The 22440-nt window shown below is 42.4% G+C and overlaps 2 protein-coding genes across 2 annotated transcripts in view; both read left to right on the top strand.

Annotated features, from left to right (window-relative positions):
* Positions 1 to 1712: 1712 nt before the first annotated feature.
* Positions 1713 to 11411, top strand: LOC308325808 (phospholipid hydroperoxide glutathione peroxidase-like). Its single transcript, XM_080778505.1, has 7 exons — positions 1713 to 1814; positions 3212 to 3309; positions 4553 to 4697; positions 7134 to 7285; positions 9140 to 9164; positions 9669 to 9728; positions 10711 to 11411. Exons 1-7 carry the CDS (start codon positions 1737 to 1739, stop codon positions 10741 to 10743), a joined length of 591 nt encoding a protein of 196 aa, XP_080634631.1. The 5' UTR covers positions 1713 to 1736; the 3' UTR covers positions 10744 to 11411.
* Positions 11412 to 15962: 4551 nt separating this feature from the next.
* The window catches only part of LOC308325376 (phosphatidylinositol 4-phosphate 5-kinase type-1 gamma-like), a gene marked incomplete at its 3' end in the record, with an annotated part of 118838 nt that continues 112360 nt past the window's right edge, over positions 15963 to 22440 (top strand). Inside the window, exon 1 of the mRNA XM_080777860.1 lies at positions 15963 to 16091. Within this exon, the coding sequence (XP_080633986.1) occupies positions 16019 to 16091 (73 nt within the window). The 5' untranslated portion in view covers positions 15963 to 16018. The remainder of the gene's footprint in view (positions 16092 to 22440) is intronic.

The raw sequence follows: 22440 nt of genomic DNA, 5'->3' as shown, positions 1-22440 counted from the left end.
GCACGCACGCACGCACGCACGCACGCACGCACGCACGCACGCACGCACGCACGCACACACACACACACACACACACACACACACACACACACACACACACACACACACACACACACACACACACACACACACACACACACACACACACACACACACACACACACACACACACACACACACACACACACACACACACACACACACGTTTTTTCTTTTAATTAACCCATGTCTCACATACATGTCAACAGGCCATGTACAAGCAACACGCCCTTCAACAACAACACCATGCAATAACACTAATTAAATATCACAAGGACCAATGCCTTAAATCAGCTGATTTCAAATTTGTCCGGAAGCCCAAAGGCCTGCAGAGACTTTATAGTTTTGCTCCTGTCCGAGCCAACTATAGCTAATCAACTGGACCGATCGCAATTGTGAAACTACTTGTATATATGCACGGATTGCACGCACACCAGGGCCGGATTAACCATATGCCGCTAGGACACAAGGAGGGGGCACCTAAAACCATTTTTTTTAAATCAAGCCTAAAAGAAAAAAAGGGGCGATTCTGCCCTGCATTAATTCAGGGCAGAATCAAAGCATTAGGGCTACTAGAATGGTGCCCGGGCGTGGGGCCTCTACAGCTGTGCCCGTTGTGCACTGGCACCTCCGCCCCAAATGTTTCTACTTGGCCTACAAAAACTGCCTCATGCGCCCTTGTATCATGCGTTCTGTGGGATCTCTGTATTTGTCTGTCTACCTGTGTGTCTCTTTCATGCATGCCCATATATGGAGATATGTATCTGTCAGTCCTGACACAGTCATTTTAATTTTAATTTAATTTTAAGCCAGCAGTAGTCTTTTGGTAGCCACTCTGCATGTGCTGCATGCTGCATGCTCTGCCAGCATATGTCTGTCAACTGTCAAGTAAAACTGCAGCACTGTCAGGGATGTCGTCACTCTTACCTAGTTGTGACGTCATCCCCTCCTTATATAAGGCATCCACGCCAGCACCAGTCTCTGTCCGATTATTAATTGTCAACCTTGTCTGTATGAGATCCTAATTCTAAACCTGCAAGTTAAGCATTCTTAACTTGCTCCCAAAACTGAAGAACATCTAAGACTAAAGGTCAGCACTTTCCGCGCTTGCGACCAAGACCCCTCTCCATCCTTACAAGCACTGGATCGGACCCCTGGACCCCGCCCGGTGCCACCACAGGACCTCCTTGTCTCCTGGAGACACCCCACCCTGACACATTTAGAATCGTAGGCCTACAGGCATTACATTTAGATTTACTAATTTCCACAGATACATATTGTGAAAATAGCCAAATTACAGACTACCGTACTACAAGCTGAAGCTACCCCTCGCAGCTGATGCACTGTGAGCTTGGTTTCCTGTAACATTTTACAATTTGGTCAATTTGGTATTGCAAAGGTCTTATCAAATGTTGCTATTTGTAAGTGACTAAAAAAATATTGCTGCTGCTATTTGCGTGCTATTTGCGTGCAACGCAACGACGCAAGAGTTTTTGACACTTGCTTTCAAATTATCATGCCAATAAAACTCCTTTGAATTGAATTCAATCGACAAAAATAACAACTGAGTGAACTGACGAGAGAGGGCCCCTGACAACCAACCAGCCAATCACAAAGCCCGCTCGTCCCTCCAGGCTGTGGGGTGGCAGATAGGGAGTATCACGTGTTCGCGTCACGTGCCCGGTGGTCTGGTCGCGATGATGCTCTTCAGTGTGAAGCCGTCAACGCTGCTAGTTTTAGGAGCGCTGGGAAGCAGAAGACTCGTCAGAGCGATGGTAACACATTTATTTTACAACAATAATGACAGAAATGTTTGTGTTGAACGCCACAAATAAATAAATACACGCAACGATGAGCTGTTTTTAGCGTGCTGTAGGTCACACGCAGTTTAGGACTTCTATTTTTGACTGTTTGTGTTTTGTGCAACGGGCTATGCTGTCCGACCGTGCGTCGGTGCAACGACACACATGGATCCGGGAAATGGCAGATCTACACGCTCGCAACGCGTCTCCTTGCGACGAGCTGTGAGCTTGTAGTTCGGCTATTTTTTCGGTTACATTACCTCATAGGTGAATAAATAACTACATTTAAGCTTAGTCATGATGAATAGTGTCGTTATTATGTTGAATAATTCGCATGGACATGTATGCTATGGCGTAAATAAATAACGTGTTGGTGAATGGTGATGCTATGTAGTCTATTGACGGTGCGAAAATGCAGTTGATGTAGCGGGCCGTTATATCGATTTATATCTAAGCTATATATTCCAGTGAATTGATAGCTCTCACGGCCAGCATGTTGAAAACACCATCGTAACTAATCATAGGTCGTAGCCCCCAGTGGCACTGTTTTTGTAAAGATAATCCTCCCTTCAGGGAAATGCAGTCATGTTAACGTTAAGCCCACTGATTAGATGTTTACTGGCTAGTGGCTATAACTTCCTATCTATTCAGGGCTAAACTGTTTAGCAGATTAGCAGATAAACAGATTTAAGGCAACATATAACTTTAAGAAAATCAACCATGGCTTATTAAGGTGTATGAAGTTATATTATTGTAATAATATATTGTTGTTATATATTTTTTTAAATAGTTAAATCATATTTACTCAGTGTTTGTTCAGCAACATCTCTCCAGCTATTTAGTACACAGGAAGAAAGAAGAAACCCCACAAGAACATCACAGCTATCAGTTTTATAGTGTTCTTCTAGCTTCTAATAGCCTATGTGTAATTATGAATTGCACCCTTAACCTTAAAGTAAGGTCCAAAGTACATTAAAGATAGCGAGACGTTTCCCTTCCACCTCCTTCAGAGGTCAGTGACTCATTTATTCCTTTCTTCCTTGGAAGAAAGGACAAGTTAGCACAAGTTCTCTCTTGCCCTTTTTTATATACAGGTTTAATGTTTGTTTTTACTTAAACAAACATTAAAAACGCCATTGACATTGAAGGGAAAATGACATCATCTTGTCCGTAACACAAACATTAAATGCCATTAACAATAAATAGAGTTTAATTGTCCGTGTTAGTTTTACATCACCATTACATCACCTAACCAACATGAGTTAGACTTCCTCACTTCACACAGGTGTGTTTTTTGTTCTTCCTCCTTCTGGATACCTGACTCATATCCGTTCATATGTTGTTGTCTGTCTTGCTTGTGTCCATTCCAGTGTGCTGCAGAGGCAACAGACTGGCAGAGTGCCAAGTCCATCTACGAGTTCACCGCTAAGGACATCGACGGCAACGAGGAGTCTCTGGAGAAGTACAAGTGAGTCCAGGTCACTACAAAGTGAGCTCTACTCAGAGCTGGACAGTAATTAAAGTGCAGGAGGACTACTGGGACATTGACTTGTTACAGAGCATGTCTACACGTTGCATTAAGCAAAGAATCTGAGTACTCCTTCCACCACTGTCTGTCTAGACTAGACGCTCACAATAATTATGGAATTAGGTGCCATGTCTAGTCCACAGTTACTTAACCACTTTAAACTCTTTAAGACACTAGACTAGGTCAACTAATACTTAGTTGGCCATGTTTGACTCTGTATTAGCTCCAATTACTTTATCTTACGTTTCCAGTTTGTTGATCAGTTGATCAACAAGCTGGAAACTTGTAGATCTGCTGTTCTGCTGTTTTCGGCAAATATTCCCCCCAGAATCGGAAGGGATGCTTATGCTATAGGGCGATTAAGTGATTGCAGCGATATGTCTTTAGCTAAGTCTCGCATATCTTATAATATATGATTGTTCTGAGAATATAGAGATATTCCTATAGCAGTCATTGCCAGTGATTGCTCAGTCAATAACAGGGAGCTCTTTGTAAACAGAAAATGGTTTCAAGTGATCAGGCTGAAACAGTGCCCGGATATCGTCTCTCATACTTCATAGATGATTGACATCATCTACAATCTTCATACTTGGGCAAGGTTTCTGCCCGATTGGAGCCCCATTGACTTTGATTATATCATTATAAAAGTTATTATAAATATTTCAGAAAGCATATAAAGTAGCATGACATATTTGTAAGATAGTGTATGACCTACTGGCAGTGGATAGTTGGATACACGAGATTTGCATCAGAGAGACAGACGGACTTGGCAGAGCCACACTGTAATAATAATAATCTTAATATGTAATTGTATGCGTTATCTTGTCTGAAGTAATCACTCGGGTTGTTGCAAGAAATATCCTTCTCAGACAGTTCTGCATGTAACATGTAACATGTAACATCACCAGTCATTGCTTAACTCCAAGAAAACAAAACATCCTGTCTACACAGTACACAATGTTACAACCTCACCTGCTGACCCACAGCCCCAGGCCAAGACAGTCCTTTGCTGCCCTCTGTAGGCATGGCTGCATTTGCAGTTGGCTGAGGTGTAACTGACTTCAATATATCCCAGTATATGGACCTTGAGAGAGAGAATGTCCATCAGTTTTCATTTCACAGATGATAATTCTTTACGTGTTTGAATGAATTTGAATGTGTTGTTTTGTTCTCCGTCCTCCAGAGGCTTGGTGTGTATCATCACTAACGTGGCCTCTAAATGAGGAAAGACCAAAGTGAACTACACTCAGTTTGCGGGAATGCACGCCTCGTACGCTGATAAAGGTTTACGCATCATGGGTTTCCCCTGCAACCAGTTCGGAGCGCAGGTGAGACGTCTCATTCCCCTGCTTCAGCAGCATGGCACCTTTGAATTTGAAGGACCCCCAGTTTGATCACTTGCCATACCTTTTTAACCAATGAACAGGAGATTTTTTATACATTGGAACGTAGATTCATTTGCCCATTTCCTGAAAAATAGTGGTTTCTACTACTATCTAATTTCTAAATTTGAAGCACTGTCCAATTAATTTTAGTTACTCTTATGTTTTTGCTACAAGAGAGAGAATTTAAAGTTTAATTAAAGCAAGAGAACGTTTATTTAAAGCACTTTGATATTGTCTGGGGTTTTTTGTTGTTGTGGCTTTCGCCTTTTATTTTATGTTTTTTTTTATGGAGGGACAGACGGTAGGCTGACAGGAAATGGGGAGAGAAATGGGGGGGGGGGGGAAGACATGCAGTAAAGGCCATCGGGGCGGCACACTGCCACCCCCTTTTTGAAACTAGCTCCTCGCCACTCGCCCTACACACTTCCACTTGGTTTGAGCATAGATATATAAATAATAGAGACGGCACCGGAATCCCTTCCATCCACTTGCATTGCATTGCTTCTCGGTTATTTATATATCTATGCTCAAACTGAGTGGAAGTGTGTAGGGCGAGTGGCGAGGAGCTAGTTTCAAAAAGGGCCTCCAGACTGGATTACCAGCCAAGGTGCCTGGACCATTGAGCCATGGTCCAGGCCTATTGTCTGTTTTTTTTTGTAGTAATGTTCAGCAACGACTAAATACAATACATATTTTTATGGAGAAAAACATGTGAGAATTATTGTAGAGGAAAATGGAGATTTACTTTTTTTTTTTTTACAATTTTTTATTTATACATTTTCAGGTTTAAAGACAAACATTCACATCACACATGCATATTAGGCATGTGAATCTCGTCTCATCTCACGATTCGATACGTATCTCGATGCACTGCCAGCGATACGATACATTAGAGATACATGGAATCCCCTGGCGATACGATGCGATACGATTCTCCCTCTTCCCGATGCGATGCGATAACATTTAGTTCAAATCAATGCGATACGATGCGATTCACCCCTCTACCGATACGATGCGATTTGATGGAGATTCATCACAATAGAAAGGATTTATATTAAAGCTCTATTAATTTCCCAAAAAATGCATTACATTTAAATTCAAAGCAATTTATTGTTTTACTCTAGGTTAGTATTATAGCTCTGCATCTCAAACAACCCAACTTAAAGAATTCTGTAAGTAAACAAAGGGTCTGCTCTCTGCTGGTTATTGTGGAATTGTTAGATTACTAATAATCATAGGCTATAGTATAATTATTATATCTCAAAGGTCAATTTGAGGTTTTGAGTATAGAGGGTTCAAGAGATTAAAATGTATCGTTCATCAATTAATGTTACCAACATATAAATGGAAAAGGACCAAATAAACAAAACAAAAATTAAAGGTCACACTTGTAGTGCTGTCAAACAAGTCTATGTCGAGTTTAATCTGCAACAGTTTTATAATATAATTGCCTATGTATAGTGGGGGTCCCTACTTGATCTCTCACTCTCAGCTAAGTGGTCCTTGGCTTGACTTGAAAAACATTGAAGACCCTGGCCTGCATGTATTATTAACGTTATAAATACATAGCAGATGTACAAGTTCACAACGCGTCTCATCCACGCCCGCTGTGAGCTTGTGGATCTGCAACCGTCTTGCTGCAGAATATAAATAAGGCTTCTATCCCAGAGAACAGCAGGGGAAAGCTCGACAGTGGAAAGTTGGGAAACGACTTTAAACGCAAGCAGTACACCCTGCTGTGGCGTTGTTGTTGTTGTACACGTGTGTGCAGACTGCAGAAGCTTTCTTTAATTACAAATTGATAATGATCGCGACGCAGATTTGCGTCGGATAATCAGCAAGCACAGCTTTGGAGTGTGGATCATTACCAGCAGTCCAGCACGCAGCGCTACAGTGAAAAGTCAACTGATATATCTATGCTCAAACTGAGTGGAAGTGTGTAGGGCGAGTGGCGAGGAGCTAGTTTCAAAAAGGGCCTCCAGACTGGATTACCAGCCAAGGTGCCTGGACCATTGAGCCATGGTCCAGGCCTATTGTCTGTTTTTTTCTTTTGTAGTAATGTTCAGCAACTTCAGACTAAATACAATACATATTTTTATGGAGAAAAACACGTGATAATTATTGTGGAGGAAAATGGAGATTCACTTTTTTCTTTTACAATTTCTTATTTATACATTTTCAGGTTTAAAGACAAACATTCACATCACACATGCATATACACACAAACCCTCCCCACCCCCCCATTCAAAGGAAAAAAATGATAATACACTTAGTACAGAAACAAAACGTACATGAATGGAGATTCACATTTGAGCAAGACTCTTGCAGCACTGTTTTCTAACCAGGGTTTTCTTTTTGTCCCATGTCTTGGTCCTCCAGGAGCCAGGCACTGATGCAGAGATCAAAGAGTTCGCCAAAGGTTACAATGCAGAGTTTGACCTCTTCAGTAAGATCGAGGTTAACGGAGACGGCGCTCACCCTCTGTGGAAGTGGATGAAGGCACAGCCCAAGGGCAAGGGCATGCTGGGAAAGTGAGTCATTTTCTCTCACCTCGATCCACAAGACAAAGTGGTCATTGCATATTTGACCATTTCCCCTTTTTCCCCCACAAGACAGCCTGTGTGGACTGTATTCTGAACAATCTATTGCTAAATTGTGATGTATATTTGAATGGTGTCGTTTATGGCCCCGAACCTGCATGGCTTTCCTGTGAATACCCATCGCAGATCAATCCTTAGTGACTTAACATTTTTTTACTCACTGAAGCCCTAATTTACTCTTATACTACTGTAAATCTGCCTCTTTTTTTCTTCTTTTTTTTAATAAAATTGTGAAACTCGGGACACCACTGTTAGTGTGGTGAAAAAGGTGGATTTGCAAGCTTGTTTTTGTAGTAGTAGTACTTTAGCAAAATATTTTATTCATGGTCTTAATCTGTTTGCTGTAGAGAATGAGTAGAGACACTGATAGCCTTCATACACATCAGTACTGTTTGCTGTAGAGTAGAGACACTGATAGCCTTCATACACATCAGTACTGTTTTCAGTGCACACTCCCTACTCTGTTCATCCTGTTTCATTGTTCCTTCCTCTTTATTTAGAAGTGCAGAGATTACTAGAGCTGGGTGCAATTACTGCAATACTGCGGTATCGAGTTCATAACGGCAATTATATATTTTTATCCCATGATTTGTAACTCATGTTTCACCCGGTGTTGGCTAATTGCCTAAACTGTAATCCTGGGCGCTAACCCCAAACTGAGCTCATGCTTCCTTCAGTGCATGCGGAGTGAGCATGCCGCTTATTGCCACCTTCTATTGTAATTCTATTGAGTTTATATTAAGTTGTGGGACAAAAGATCAGCATAACATATCCATGAGACTGACCCTGTAGTCGACAATGAGAGTGAGGGCGAATAAATTAATATTCCAAACATTAATATGACAAACTAATAATCCATTTGGTGATGCCTCATCCATGATGCTTTATGATTTTTACTCGCACTGAAAAATCAATGCTCTCAGTATGTGTATACACTGGGAGCATTGATTTTTTTTGACAGCAGAGTTTTGATCACATGCTGTTAGGGGACGATCCATGGAATGAAGTTCTCATTCGCCTTGACTGGTGTCATAGAGCACCGAAGTCCTGACGTAACTCGCTCATCCCGACGATTCCCCTGGTTCGCGGAAGTAATTTCTCTATGGAGAATAACATGGGGTGATCTTAATATCGTCTACTATAAGCGTTGTGGTCCAAAAATAAACAAGCTGTCTCGGCGTTATTGTTAGGGAGGTGTCTCTGTATCGTTTGCAACAGTCAGTCACTCATATATGATACAGTCTGCTTCTAGCGGAAATCTAACTAATTCAGCAGCAGTAACATTAGCGTTTTCTCTCAGTCAGTTGGTTCTTCATATCCATATGAGTGAAGCGGCCGGGGTGACATGTTTATTTTTCAAACACAGTTGTTATATGAGGCGATCTAAAATCGCCTCAATGGGGATTTCAATGCAACTAAACAAATACATGAACCTGGGGACTGACGCCCTCTACTGAAAGTGACGTCAGACTTCAGTGCTCTATTAGAAGCCAGCATTCCTTGGAGGCATTTAATCATTGTCAACATACCGGAAATAGCCGGTGTGACCTTGTAGATCGTCCATCTCCGGTTATTCGTCATTTTAAGATTAAAGAGTACATAACGGAGTACAAACTAGCAATAAAATATATGTCCAGACGCATGTTCCATACAATTTAATAGGCTAGGATATTATTTAATCCAAAGGATTCCTTATGACAACTTACATTTTTTATGAAGGTAATGAGTTAGTCATGATGCATTCTCAGTGGCGGTTCCTAACTGTGGTTCTCTCTCTCTCCACAGCTCCATCAAATGGAACTTCACCAAGGTAACTACCGTAGTAGCATTTCATCCTGGAATGCACTCTATTCACAAGTGCTGCTTAGTTTAGTTCAGTGGTTCTGAAACTTGCATTCTAAGGACCCTCAATCCCCCATAACTCTAAACCTGAAAATGTATAAATACAATTGTTAAAAGACAAGACATACTTTACAAACATTCACATCACATAGACACAAACCCTTCCCACCCCCCCCCCCCCACCCCCATTCAAAGGAAAGGAAAAATAATAATAATACACTAAAACACACAAAAACAAAACATACACAAATGAAAATAATACTTTAAAACCCCCTAAACTCTTTTGAGTTCCAATAGGTTCCATGTGTATGCTATCAGAGTTGCAGACCATTTAGAACACACTCAAGCAACGCTGAGGGTCCCTGAACCCCACTCTGAGAACCACTGGTTTTTTGCATTTCTGTAGCCATCTGTGAATAATTACTGTACATAATAAATGAGCTTATGACTTGATTTCTGTTCATCTCTGCAGTTTCTCATAGACAGAGAAGGGCAGGTGGTCAAGAGATATGGACCAAACGAAGACCCGTCTGTAAGTATAAGTAACATGTAACTTTTATTATGTATTTGTTTTGTGAGGCATACATGTGTTTTTTTGTACAGTCAAGAGGACGGTGCATTAACCACTTCCAACCAGGTGTCTCTATTTTGCAGCCACTGTACGGTCCACTGAGTCGTCTTTATTAATATGGAACATGTACAGTAGCTCTGTCTGTGGTCCTGACTGCAGCCACTGTCCCAGGTCCTCTATTTGGCCATGGAAGCCCAATCTGAAAATATTTTTCAGGGATTTATGATCAAGAAATATACGAGCTCACAGCGGGTTGCAAAGCTGTAGATAACGCATATAGGGGTTCTAAAGTGGTCAACCCATTCAGGACGGAAACCCCTTTTGGTGTTTTTAAGTGTTATGTTCTACTTTATTTATTGACAAATAGCAGATCTACAAGCTCTTCAAGCAATTTTTTAAAAACCCCGTGAAAATGCGGCGCAAATTATTTGCCTCTGGGGGTTCCCTGGAACAACATATTTTCAGATGGGGGCGTCCGCAGGCAAATACAGATCATTCTGGGGGTCCTTGACATGAAAAAGGTTGAGCACCACTGACATAGAAACATAGGTTTTAACAGGTTGAGCACCACTGACATGGAAACATAGGTTTTAACAGGTTGAGCACCACTGACAGAAACATAGGTTTTAACAGGTTGAGCACCACTGACATAGAAACATAGGTTTTAACAGGTTGAGCACCACTGACATAGAAACATAGGTTTTAACAGGTTGAGCACCACTGACATAGAAACATAGGTTTTAACAGGTTGAGCACCACTGACATAGAAACATAGGTTTTAACAGGTTGAGCACCACTGACATGGAAACATAGGTTTTAACAGGTTGAGCACCACTGACATAGAAACATGGGTTTTTCAGATTTAAACTGATGTGTGTGATATATGCACTCATTTAGCTGAGAAGCACTCTTCTAACCACCAGCCTGTGTCTCTCCTCTGCAGGCCGTGGAGAAGGACCTGCCCAAGTACTTGTAGCGCAACAGATTCCTCCGACCAATGTGCTGTGTGTCTGATGAACCTTGACCTCTTCCGTGGCCTCCTGGGTATTGGTGTGCTGGCGAGGGGGGGTGGGGGGGAGTATCTGGACCAATGACGGCCTGTCCTGTAAACCCAGCAATGGGGGAGGGCGGGCCCGATGACCCCCTTAGCGTGCAACTAAACCTCCCAGAGAGACCTCCCTCCCTCCTAACACACACTGTACCCTGTATAGCCATGGGAGACCACCATAAGTCTGTCAGGCACACAACGCAACCAATGGCTCATTTCTACTCTGCCGTTCAACAACACAATGACATGTTTTCAGTTGATAAATACGTTTTTTTTTCTTTTTTCTTTTTCAAACAAGGCACAAAAGGGATTAATTAGTCTTGATCGTCCACAGTACTTAACCCCACTTGACAACATACTTACAGAGTAATCCCGCTCATCCCGTCTCCCAACACCTACTTGTATGCCAAGTGTACGACTTTAAAACGTTGCTGTACGTGTTTGTTTAGACGTCCCCTTTGTTCTCGCATGCACTGGACTGGTATTTAAGTTATTCTTTTGCACTCTGCAATGCATTTGCGTTGTAATTGTAACGCCATATTTTTGGTTTTGTATAATTTTCATGGATTAGAAAAAATAAACGCTATTTGTCATGATGCGAGTGTATTGATTTGTAAACCGTTTAACCCTCTAATACCCGCATTCATTTCTACTTGCAAAAAATAGATTTCAACCTTGCTACTACTAGGACTAAGACTAAAAAATGTTAAAAAAAAAAAAGTTTGATGACAAATTTATAATAATTATATAATAATATAATAAATTAATAATTTACTTTTGGGGGATATCTTTCACAATAATAAATAAAGCATGTTCTAGACATTCTAATCACAAAAAAACATTACAATTATTTTACCTACTTTTATTAGGGTAAGTCTTAGGTTAAGAAATGTTCAAAATTCCAGACATTTTTTATTTGTGTGAATTTCAGCCTCTGTGGGGGGTATTTATATGCAAATATCGTGACCAATGGCATTGAAATGGCATTGCAATGAACATCACTGATGACGTTCAGGTGAAAAAAGAACAGAAAAAAAAAGTAATTACCGGTAATTCAAATAAAATCGTTGCTAAAAAGCAACGCTGGGTCTTAGAGGGTTAAAAATGTAATTGATAGTAATATTAAGTCAATGGATCCTTAAATAACTATAGCATTAATATATATTCATGTTTTCTAGACTCATTTTAAGCCTGTCGTATTCTCTATCAACAGTTTGAGTCTTGGTTGTTTAAGCCTGTCGTATTCTCTATCAACAGTGTGAGTCTTGGTTGTTTAAGCCTGTCGTATTCTCTATCAACAGTGTGAGTCTTGGTTGTTTAAGCCTGTCGTATTCTCTATCAACAGTGTGAGTCTTGGTTGTTTAAGCCTGTCGTATTCTCTATCAACAGTGTGAGTCTTGGTTGTTTAAGCCTGTCGTATTCTCTATCAACAGTGTGAGTCTTGGTTGTCGTATTCTCTATCAACAGTGTGAGTCTTGGTCGTATTCTCTATCAACAGTGTGAGTCTTGGTTGTTTAAGCCTGTCGTATTCTCTATCAACAGTGTGAGTCTTGGTTGTTTAAGCCTGTCGTATTCTCTATCAACAGTGTGAGTCTTGGTCGTATTCTCTATCAACAGTGTGAGTCTTGGTTGTCGTATTCTCTATCAACAGTGTGAGTCTTGGTCGTATTCTCTATCAACAGTGTGAGTCTTGGTTGTCGTATTCTCTATCAACAGTGTGAGTCTTGGTCGTATTCTCTATCAACAGTGTGAGTCTTGGTCGTATTCTCTATCAACAGTGTGAGTCTTGGTCGTATTCTCTATCAACAGTGTGAGTCTTGGTTGTCGTATTCTCTATCAACAGTGTGAGTCTTGGTCGTATTCTCTATCAACAGTGTGAGTCTTGGTTGTCGTATTCTCTATCAACAGTGTGAGTCTTGGTCGTATTCTCTATCAACAGTGTGAGTCTTGGTTGTCGTATTCTCTATCAACAGTGTGAGTCTTGGTCGTATTCTCTATCAACAGTGTGAGTCTTGGTTGTCGTATTCTCTATCAACAGTGTGAGTCTTGGTTGTTTAAGCCTGTCGTATTCTCTATCAACAGTGTGAGTCTTGGTTGTTTAAGCCTGTCGTATTCTCTATCAACAGTGTGAGTCTTGGTCGTATTCTCTATCAACAGTGTGAGTCTTGGTTGTCGTATTCTCTATCAACAGTGTGAGTCTTGGTCGTATTCTCTATCAACAGTGTGAGTCTTGGTCGTATTCTCTATCAACAGTGTGAGTCTTGGTCGTATTCTCTATCAACAGTGTGAGTCTTGGTCGTATTCTCTATCAACAGTGTGAGTCTTGGTCGTATTCTCTATCAACAGTGTGAGTCTTGGTCGTATTCTCTATCAACAGTGTGAGTCTTGGTTGTCGTATTCTCTATCAACAGTGTGAGTCTTGGTCGTATTCTCTATCAACAGTGTGAGTCTTGGTCGTATTCTCTATCAACAGTGTGAGTCTTGGTCGTATTCTCTATCAACAGTGTGAGTCTTGGTTGTCGTATTCTCTATCAACAGTGTGAGTCTTGGTCGTATTCTCTATCAACAGTGTGAGTCTTGGTTGTCGTATTCTCTATCAACAGTGTGAGTCTTGGTCGTATTCTCTATCAACAGTGTGAGTCTTGGTTGTCGTATTCTCTATCAACAGTGTGAGTCTTGGTCGTATTCTCTATCAACAGTGTGAGTCTTGGTTGTCGTATTCTCTATCAACAGTGTGAGTCTTGGTTGTCGTATTCTCTATCAACAGTGTGAGTCTTGGTTGTTTAAGCCTGTCGTATTCTCTATCAACAGTGTGAGTCTTGGTCGTATTCTCTATCAACAGTGTGAGTCTTGGTTGTCGTATTCTCTATCAACAGTGTGAGTCTTGGTTGCCGCTTGCCGACAAGAGTCCGATCTGCAAACTCTGCCTCTTGTTGAGAAGCGACGCCGTCTCACACAGGAAGGCAAGGCAACATATAATGGATACCTTAACTTCTGCTATTTACAATTTACATACTGATAAAGTTTCCGTGTTCACATAATGTCTACAGTACATGGAAATTACTTAACCCATTCTGAAAGGGAACCCCTTTTGGGTGTCAGCATTATATTATGCTTTAGCTATTGAAAAATAGCAGATCTACAAGCTCATAGCGCGCCACCGAGTGGCGCGCTATGAGCTTGTAGGTCTGCTATTTTTTGAAAAATCGAAGAGCGACTGACATTTTTAGAATCTGATCTCAGGTCAGAATGGCTTAATCGGACCAGTGTGTGTCCAGTGGAAACCTCGTATGGATCTGATCTCAGGTCAGAATGGGTTAAAATGCTGATGTTTTGGTGAAGGTGACTAGTGGTAGTATAATATATTAGTCTCTCTGCAAACTCAATTCAATTTTATTATAGTGTCAAATCACAAGTTGTCTCAAGACACTTTACAACCAACAGAGATCCACCCAGAGCAGCAATATTGCGACAATGGTAACGAAAAACTCCCCTTTAGGAAGGAACGTCAGGCAGAACCCGACTAGGGTGGGCGGCCATCTGCCTCGACCGTGTCGGGGGGGGGGTAGAGGGAGAGAGAGAGAGCTAGACAGACCACATCTGGTCCAGGTCGAGCTCTGTGAGGCCGGGTCCAGGTCACACTTCTGGTGGGCAGCCATATTGGACAGAAATCCCTCGGTTATGGCTCCATCCATTCGCAGCTCTTGCCTAACCTCGCGTTCACCAGGCTTTCCACCTTTGGAGGAAAGCCTGGTCTGTGTTCCAAAATCACCGTATGGACTATGGAGCGGTTGGTAATTTACCTCATGTTGTAGTCACTGATTTGTACTGATTCCGCCTTGTGGTTTCCTGCCAGATGACTACAAATCATTGACTACAACATGACAAAAGTTACCTTCCGCTCCCCACCGGTCCGGATCATAAACCCAAAATGGAATGCTGCCCAGGCTAGGTCTGGCTGATGATGATACTATAATTGTTAACCCGTTCTGACCTGAGATCAGATTCATACGAGGTTTCCACTGGACACACACACTGGTCTGATTAACCCATTCTGACCTGAGATCAGATTTAAAAAATGTCAGTCGTTCTTTCTATTTTTCAAAAAATAGCAGACCTACAAGCTCGTAGCGCGCCACTCGGTGGCGCGCTATGAGCTTGTAGATCTGCTATTTTTCAATAGCTAAAGCATAACATGATGCTAACACCAAAACGGGTGCCCGGTCAGAATGGGTTAAGGCCCTGTTCCATTTAATGCAGCATAGTGGCTCTCAACGTATTTCTTTAACTTCAAGGACTTGAGCCAACATGCATAATATCAGCACCCTGACTCTGTTCCACCAGAATGGAACAGAGCCTTCATTAGTATCATTAACACTGACTCTGTTCCACCAGAATGGAACAGAGAGACTAAACTAAACTAAAGGAGGTAAGAAGGAGGCCCCACTTTACAATATGGCGGCTGTGCATAGCCTATTGGGGGACAATAAAGCTAAAAAGATTAAACAAAAGGCCCAGTTTTTGTGGGACTATACTTGGAATACACTATTTGCTTCTAAATGTCCATTCATTGTACATGTCTGGGACAGTCTAGCATTCACGGCCAGATATATATGGTGATTTGACAGGTTGGACCTCTTTAATCACAAAACTTCTCAACCATAACATATCAAATGGTGGTAGTGGGGCAGCAGATGTAGCTGTTCAAACACAACCCCCCCGCCCCCCCTATGTGTTGTTTTATGAGGCTGCCAAATTATAACAAGTAATTTCCCTCCAGATTAATTTAATATATCCAGCATTAAAAATAAAGGTAAAAGATCGTTGCCCTACCCTGCCTTTACCAACATCAGCCACACGGTGGTGATGTAGTCGCGGCTCTAAATCAAATGCAAATCCTTCCTCAGCTGTGAGTGACGCACCGCCGAGATGCAAATTACGCACCAGCCACGCACTGTGCGCTGCGCTCTGCTGTGGCTCTATTTTACAACAATGTAGTCACAGTGACTATATGTGCATAAGATCAGTATAAATCGGGACGGAGCATATTTTTTTACCAACCAGGTGTAAATGTAAAAACGTCATGTTGACGTGAAAGACGAGCTTCGCGGTTCGTTTGTGCACCGACCGACCGACCGAACCGATCAGAAGGTTGTTATTGGATCATCAGAGTGAGACGCAGATCCGTCCGTCCGTGGAGGAGATGGAGGTCAGGACTGCGGCGACACCGCCAGGGCTCTCTCTGCAGCTGCTGGACCCGCAGCAAGGCGACACCGGTTCGTATAGTCATGTGCATTCACTTTGAATTAAAACGCAACAGCCCAGGGATATTCATTGATTTGTAAATAATGCAGTGATTCTCAACCTTGTTGAAGAACAAGATGTGCACTACTAGCTATACAGTGCAGTGAGTGCACGACTGCACGAGGCCACACACGGACCCCCACGCACACATACGCGGACCCCCTTTCATTCGATTCGATACCATAATGTGTTAAAATGGAACCAAATGGTTCCATGTGTAGCCTACACTGGATGAATTGATCAAGGTGGACCCTCGCCCTCTTGTAAACAAGTCATATTGGGTTGTCCAAGAGTCTTTGTATTGAGTTTGTGCTTGAAATGTTTACTGTAATTCTGCAAACTGTTAATACATATTTTAATCGATCAAAAAACTCAGAGCATCTGGCTAGCAGCCCCACCGCAATACAAGGGTCCGTAACTCCGTATAATTTCAAGCCCATGCCAAATGGTTAAGGTCCCTGGAACCGAGTTTGAGAAGCAGTTAGCAGTGGATCAATAGGCTATAGTAGTACCCTCTGGTAGATGGACTGTTAATCAATCTATTATTGCCGATTAAACCCATTATCGTTTAAATAAATCCAATGATCCAATCCAAACCATCACCTACGGTCCTACCACTGAAGTAGCACAGTAGCACACACACACACACACACACACACACACACACGCACACGGTGATTGATAGACGTGGTGTAGGCCTCTATATGTGATTATATTATTGCAATATTTGACAGATTTAACACAGACCTGATAGAGATGATGTTATTATTGCTCTTGATGTTTGTTTATTTTTAAGCGGCTTTGGTGAGCGGTAATAATGTGACTTGTGCTGTGCATGCCGTCACAGTGGGAAACATAAGCTGTAGGAGATGAATAATGTATGAGACAGATTAGATAACTGGAGTACTGTGAAGACACCTCGTCCCCATAGTGTAACTATAGAACATACCACTGATCACAGAACATGCTGTTATGTAAATGTGTTCCACGGTTTGTCTGTTTTCCGTTTTGTGTTTCTTTGTGAGGACTGCGGATGAAAATGAGCAACTGTCCTATATCCGGTGTATTCACGTCCATGTGACGTCCATTCATATTACTTTATTTGTTTATTTGGACAGGACAATGCATAAGTAAAAGCAGCAAATTATAAATAGCCTAATGGTGATGAATGAGGACTAATACTATCACCTACATGGGGCTGCAGACCCCACAGGGTTCTTGAGTGGGTCCCAAGTGAAATGTGTTAGTATAGCATCAGTCATTTAGCCACTTTAACCCTATTTTTGTCTGGTTATTATATGCAAAGCAAAAAACTAAATGGCAGATCTACAAGCTCCTTTTTGTCAGGTGGGGTTCTTAGCTAAATTAATGCTTTGTTAAAAGAGGAAATTAAGTCTTCAGTCCTCCTTTTAGAAGTGTCTGCAGCTATGGCGAGAGTGAGTCACCCTGAGAGTATAGGCTGATTGATGAGTTCTTCCACATCATCTGCGGTTTGGCACAGAGCTGACTTTAATCAGTAAGAAGTAAGAAGGAAGTGGAGTGCCATTATATAAAAAGCAGCAGACAGTGAGACGGTGTAATGGGTTCACCGAGGACGCACAGGGACAGCAGCAGTCCAGACAGTATTATTATTATTTTTATCCCACGATTTTGCAACCCGTTTTTTCACCCAGTCTCAATTATCTTTCTTTCAATCATTGTATTTTTCATTTTTGCACAAACTGATACATGACTCACATACATACAGACTAACCGGCATACATTACACATGCATACGTCCATACATCATCTTCTTCTTACTACTTATATAATTATTCATGTAGTCTTAGAAATAATTTAAGCCTTTGGTCTTAACAAGAATGTTTCCTTAATTTCCTTAATTTAGTTTCCTTAATTTCCTGACTGACCTCATGCTTCCTTCTATGCATGAGGAGTCCACGCCGCTTCTTTTCACCTGACAGAGGGGGAGTGTCCCCAGCCAGATGTATAGCGCGTGGATGGAACACGTTATTCCGTCCAGTTCCTTTCCCCCTCCATCAGGCACCCCGGCTGGCCATGTTGTTTGTGTGACCCCCATGGGACACGGGGAGAACATACTGTGTGTGCCCCATGGGACACAGGGAGAACATACTGTGTGTGCCCCATGGGACACGGGGAGAACATACTGTGTGTGCCCCATGGGACACAGGGAGAACATACTGTGTGTGCCCCATGGGACACGGGGAGAACATACTCCAGTAAAGTTAAAGTTCCTCAACTGTACTTAAGTACAGACAGTACTTGAGTACATGTACTTTGTTACCTTACACCACCGCCGATTGATTGAAAACCGTATTAGTCAAAAAGTGTAAACATGGAGAGGTACACAGTTAAACATTTGGACCAAACAGCATGGAGAGGTACACAGTTAAACATTTGGACCAAACAGCATGGAGAGGTTACACAGTTAAACATTTGGACCAAACAGCATGGAGAGGTACACAGTTAAACATTTGGACCAAACAGCATGGAGAGGTTACACAGTTAAACATTTGGACCAAACAGCATGGAGAGGTACACAGTTAAACATTTGGACCAAACAGCATGGAGAGGTACACAGTTAAACATTTGGACCAAACAGCATGGAGAGGTTATACAGTTAAACATTTGCACCAAAAGGACATGGGGACTTCTTAACTTTGCGGTCCTATGTATTCAATTAATCAACAGAGTAGAGTTGTTCCGATACCGATACTGGTATCGGCTACTTGGGCCGATATACCACCCTCCAGTACTCGTTAATCTTTATTGATAATGATCACCTTATCGAGCCCACTTTCGAGCATTTGCTATTATTTTGTGGAAATCTGGGAGACTTAATGTACATTCTGAACAGAACCAGATTTGTATTGGCCAGTTGTGACTCCTCTGTACTCGGAACCGGCCCCGATACTCTGACCGGAGTTAGAGTTAACTGATCTCTACTGTAAAATATTATGTATACTGTCCAATGTAAACAAGGCTGGCATCTCTCTCTATCTCTATCTCCCCCCCGCCCAGGGTAATCTAATAAGAGAGTGGCGACACGCTTAGATCTCGCCGTGGGCTATAGTTCCACACATTGGAACTATCCCATTGAGACAAAGCGGGGTGCTGTGGGCTATAGTTCCACACATTGGAACTATCCCATTGAGACAAAGCGGGGTGCCTATGGGCTATAGTTCCACACATTGGAACTTTCCCATTGAGACAAAGCGGGGTGCCTATGGGCTATAGTTCCACACATTGGAACTATCCCATTGAGACAAAGCGGGGTGCTATGGGCTATAGTTCCACACATTGGAACTATCCCATTGAGACAAAGCAGGGTGCTATGGGCTATAGTTCCACACATTGGAACTATCCCATTGAGACAAAGCGGGGTGCCTATGGGCTATAGTTCCACACATTGGAACTATCCCATTGAGACAAAGCGGGGTGCCTATGGGCTATAGTTCCACACATTGGAACTATCCCATTGAGACAAAGCGGGGTGCCTATGGGCTATAGTTCCACACATAGGAACTATCCCATTGAGACAAAGCGGGGTGCCTATGGGCTATAGTTCCACACATTGGAACTATCCCATTGAGACAAAGCGGGGTGCTGTGGGCTATAGTTCCACACATTGGAACTATCCCATTGAGACAAAGCGGGGTGCCTATGGGCTATAGTTCCACACATTGGAACTATCCCATTGAGACAAAGCGGGGTGACTATGGGCTATAGTTCCACACATTGGAACTATCCCATTGAGACAAAGCAGGGTGCCTATGGGCTATAGTTCCACACATTGGAACTATCCCATTGAGACAAAGCGGGGTGCTGTGGGCTATAGTTCCACACATTGGAACTATCCCATTGAGACAAAGCGGGGTGCTGTGGGCTATAGTTCCACACATTGGAACTATCCCATTGAGACAAAGCGGGGTGCTATGGGCTATAGTTCCACACATTGGAACTATCCCATTGAGATAGAATGAGCACTTCCGCATTACATTGTTACAATGGGAGTCAACGCTAGTGTCGCCACTCTCTAGATTACTCTGACCCCGCCTACATACATATTAACACTACTTACATAATGCGGCATTATAACATAATCCACATGTAGCCTCAGTCAGTCAGTAGGAGCCCTGCTGCTGTGGGTCCCACCATCGTATTATAGTACGGTAGGCTGCTGCAGCGCATGTGGGTCGTGGGAGTAAATCCAGCATCACATTTAGTTGTTTAACCTTTCTGACCATTTTCTTTTACCGGTAATTCACTTTTCTTCTTTTTTCAAATTAGTTTTTCACCTAAAATGCTATGCTGAGAGAGAGGGAGAGAGATATCATCAGATTAATACTAATTGTGTGTGTGTGTGTGTGTGTGTGTGTGTGTGTGTGTGTGTGTGTGTGTGTGTGTGTGTGTGTGTGTGTGTGTGTGTGTGTGTGTGTGTGTGTGTGTGTGTGTGTGTGTGTGTGTGTGTGTGTGTGTGTGTGTGTGTGTGTGTGTGTGTGTGTGTGTGTGTGTGTGTGTGTGTGTGTGTGTGTGTGTGTGACAGCCAGGAGAATCTTCTCATAGCTTCTGTTTACGTCCCAAATGGCAGCCATTTGCAGCTGAGAGCGATTTAATCCTCTTCAACCTGGCGCACGCACACACACACACACACACCGCTAGGGACACGTCTCTCAGTTTTGATTTCAATTCTATACAGCACAGGGGGGACCTATGCTGTGGTGAGCTAAAAATAGCGACAAAAAATTTGCATTAATATTGAGATCTGCTATTTTCACTAGTTAGTTGTTTGCGTCCTGGACAGACATCACAGGCTGAAAAGTTTGGGAACCTGTGCTGTGCTGTGCTACACACTGTACTGTTTATAGGGCGCTGCGCTGTGCTGCGTTGTGCTGTGCTGTGCTACACTGCACTATACACTGTACTGTGTATAGTGCGCTGTGCTGTGCTGTGCTGCGTTGTGCTACACTGCTGCACTGCACTATACACTGTACTGTGTATAGTGCGCTGTGCTGTGCTACACTGCACTATACACTGTACTGTGTATAGTGTGCTGTGCTGTGCTACACTGCACTATACACTGTACTGTGTATAGTGCACTGTGCTGTGCTGCGTTGTGCTACACTGCTGCTCTGCACTATACACTGTACTGTTTATAGTGTGCTGTGCTGTGCTACACTGCTGTGCTGTGCTACACTGCTGTGCTGTGCTGTGCTGTGCTTGCACTGCTCTTTACAGTACCGAAGGCTTACTGTTCATAGTGTAATTGTAACCGTGGCTTGTTTGTCACAGAGAGCAGCATCTGCTGTGTGGTGTACTTCATCAGGTTTTAAACATTATCTCCTCTGTGGCTGAGAGAGATTTCCTGACCCTTTGTTTTGTGCGATTATCTAGCATTATGTTGAGATTTGACCATTCTCTCTTTCGCACACATGCACATCACATACACATGCATTGCACGCACACAAAGATTTGCTCATGTTTGTAATGTATAACTATACTTGTAAGGACGTCATCAACATCTTAGGATGGCAAATTTATGAATGATATTTTTAAAAAATCACACCCGTCTTGTGAAGTCTTATCACTGTACATCATCCATCCATTGTCGATTAAATGGGAATTTAATATTTGTGTGGGACAAAAATAGCCGATTTGCTCGTCTACATGTGATGTAAATTCACCGTTAATTGTCAATAGGAATTTAAGTTAAGTTTGTGTAAGACGGAAATCTACATTATAGCTGAAAATAGGAGCGGCCCTCTAAAATACCCCCCCCCCCCCCACCCTTTATGCAATTTGCAACAGTGTATCAATCAGGCATAACTCTTTATAAGGTCACCTGACCCCTAACCCCTAAATGTAACCTCTAGCCCTGTCTAACCCTGACCTCTATGTCTAACCCCAGACACTCATTCCTGACTGGCTGCTGACCATAAATATCATGGCCAAAACCAGCCAATGACAGCACGGCCAGATTATAAGGAGGGAGTCAATCCAATAGAGTTTCACCTTCTCAACAACGAACCCTGATCTGGTCTGAGAATAGCATCTATAGAGCAGAGCTCACTGCACTGCTTGACTGTTGGGTTCCCGCCAGCCTCTGGCTTCGTTCTCACTGTATTAGCCTACGACCTTTTTCTCCCACTGGATTATGTAAAAAACAGAGAGAATTGGCCGTGCGTAAAACTGGGGGACACTGAGACCGTTCTGCTGGTGGTGAGTGGCTTTCCAAAGAATGTGAGATGAACGTAAAGTGGCTCTATGCATTAAATGCAATATATACTGTATATACACAATAAA

Source organism: Protomyctophum bolini (assembly GCF_963924005.1).
Source record: "Protomyctophum bolini genome assembly, chromosome: 12".
Taxonomy (NCBI): Eukaryota; Metazoa; Chordata; class Actinopteri; order Myctophiformes; family Myctophidae; genus Protomyctophum; species Protomyctophum bolini.
This window is presented reverse-complemented; position numbering and strand designations above follow the sequence as displayed.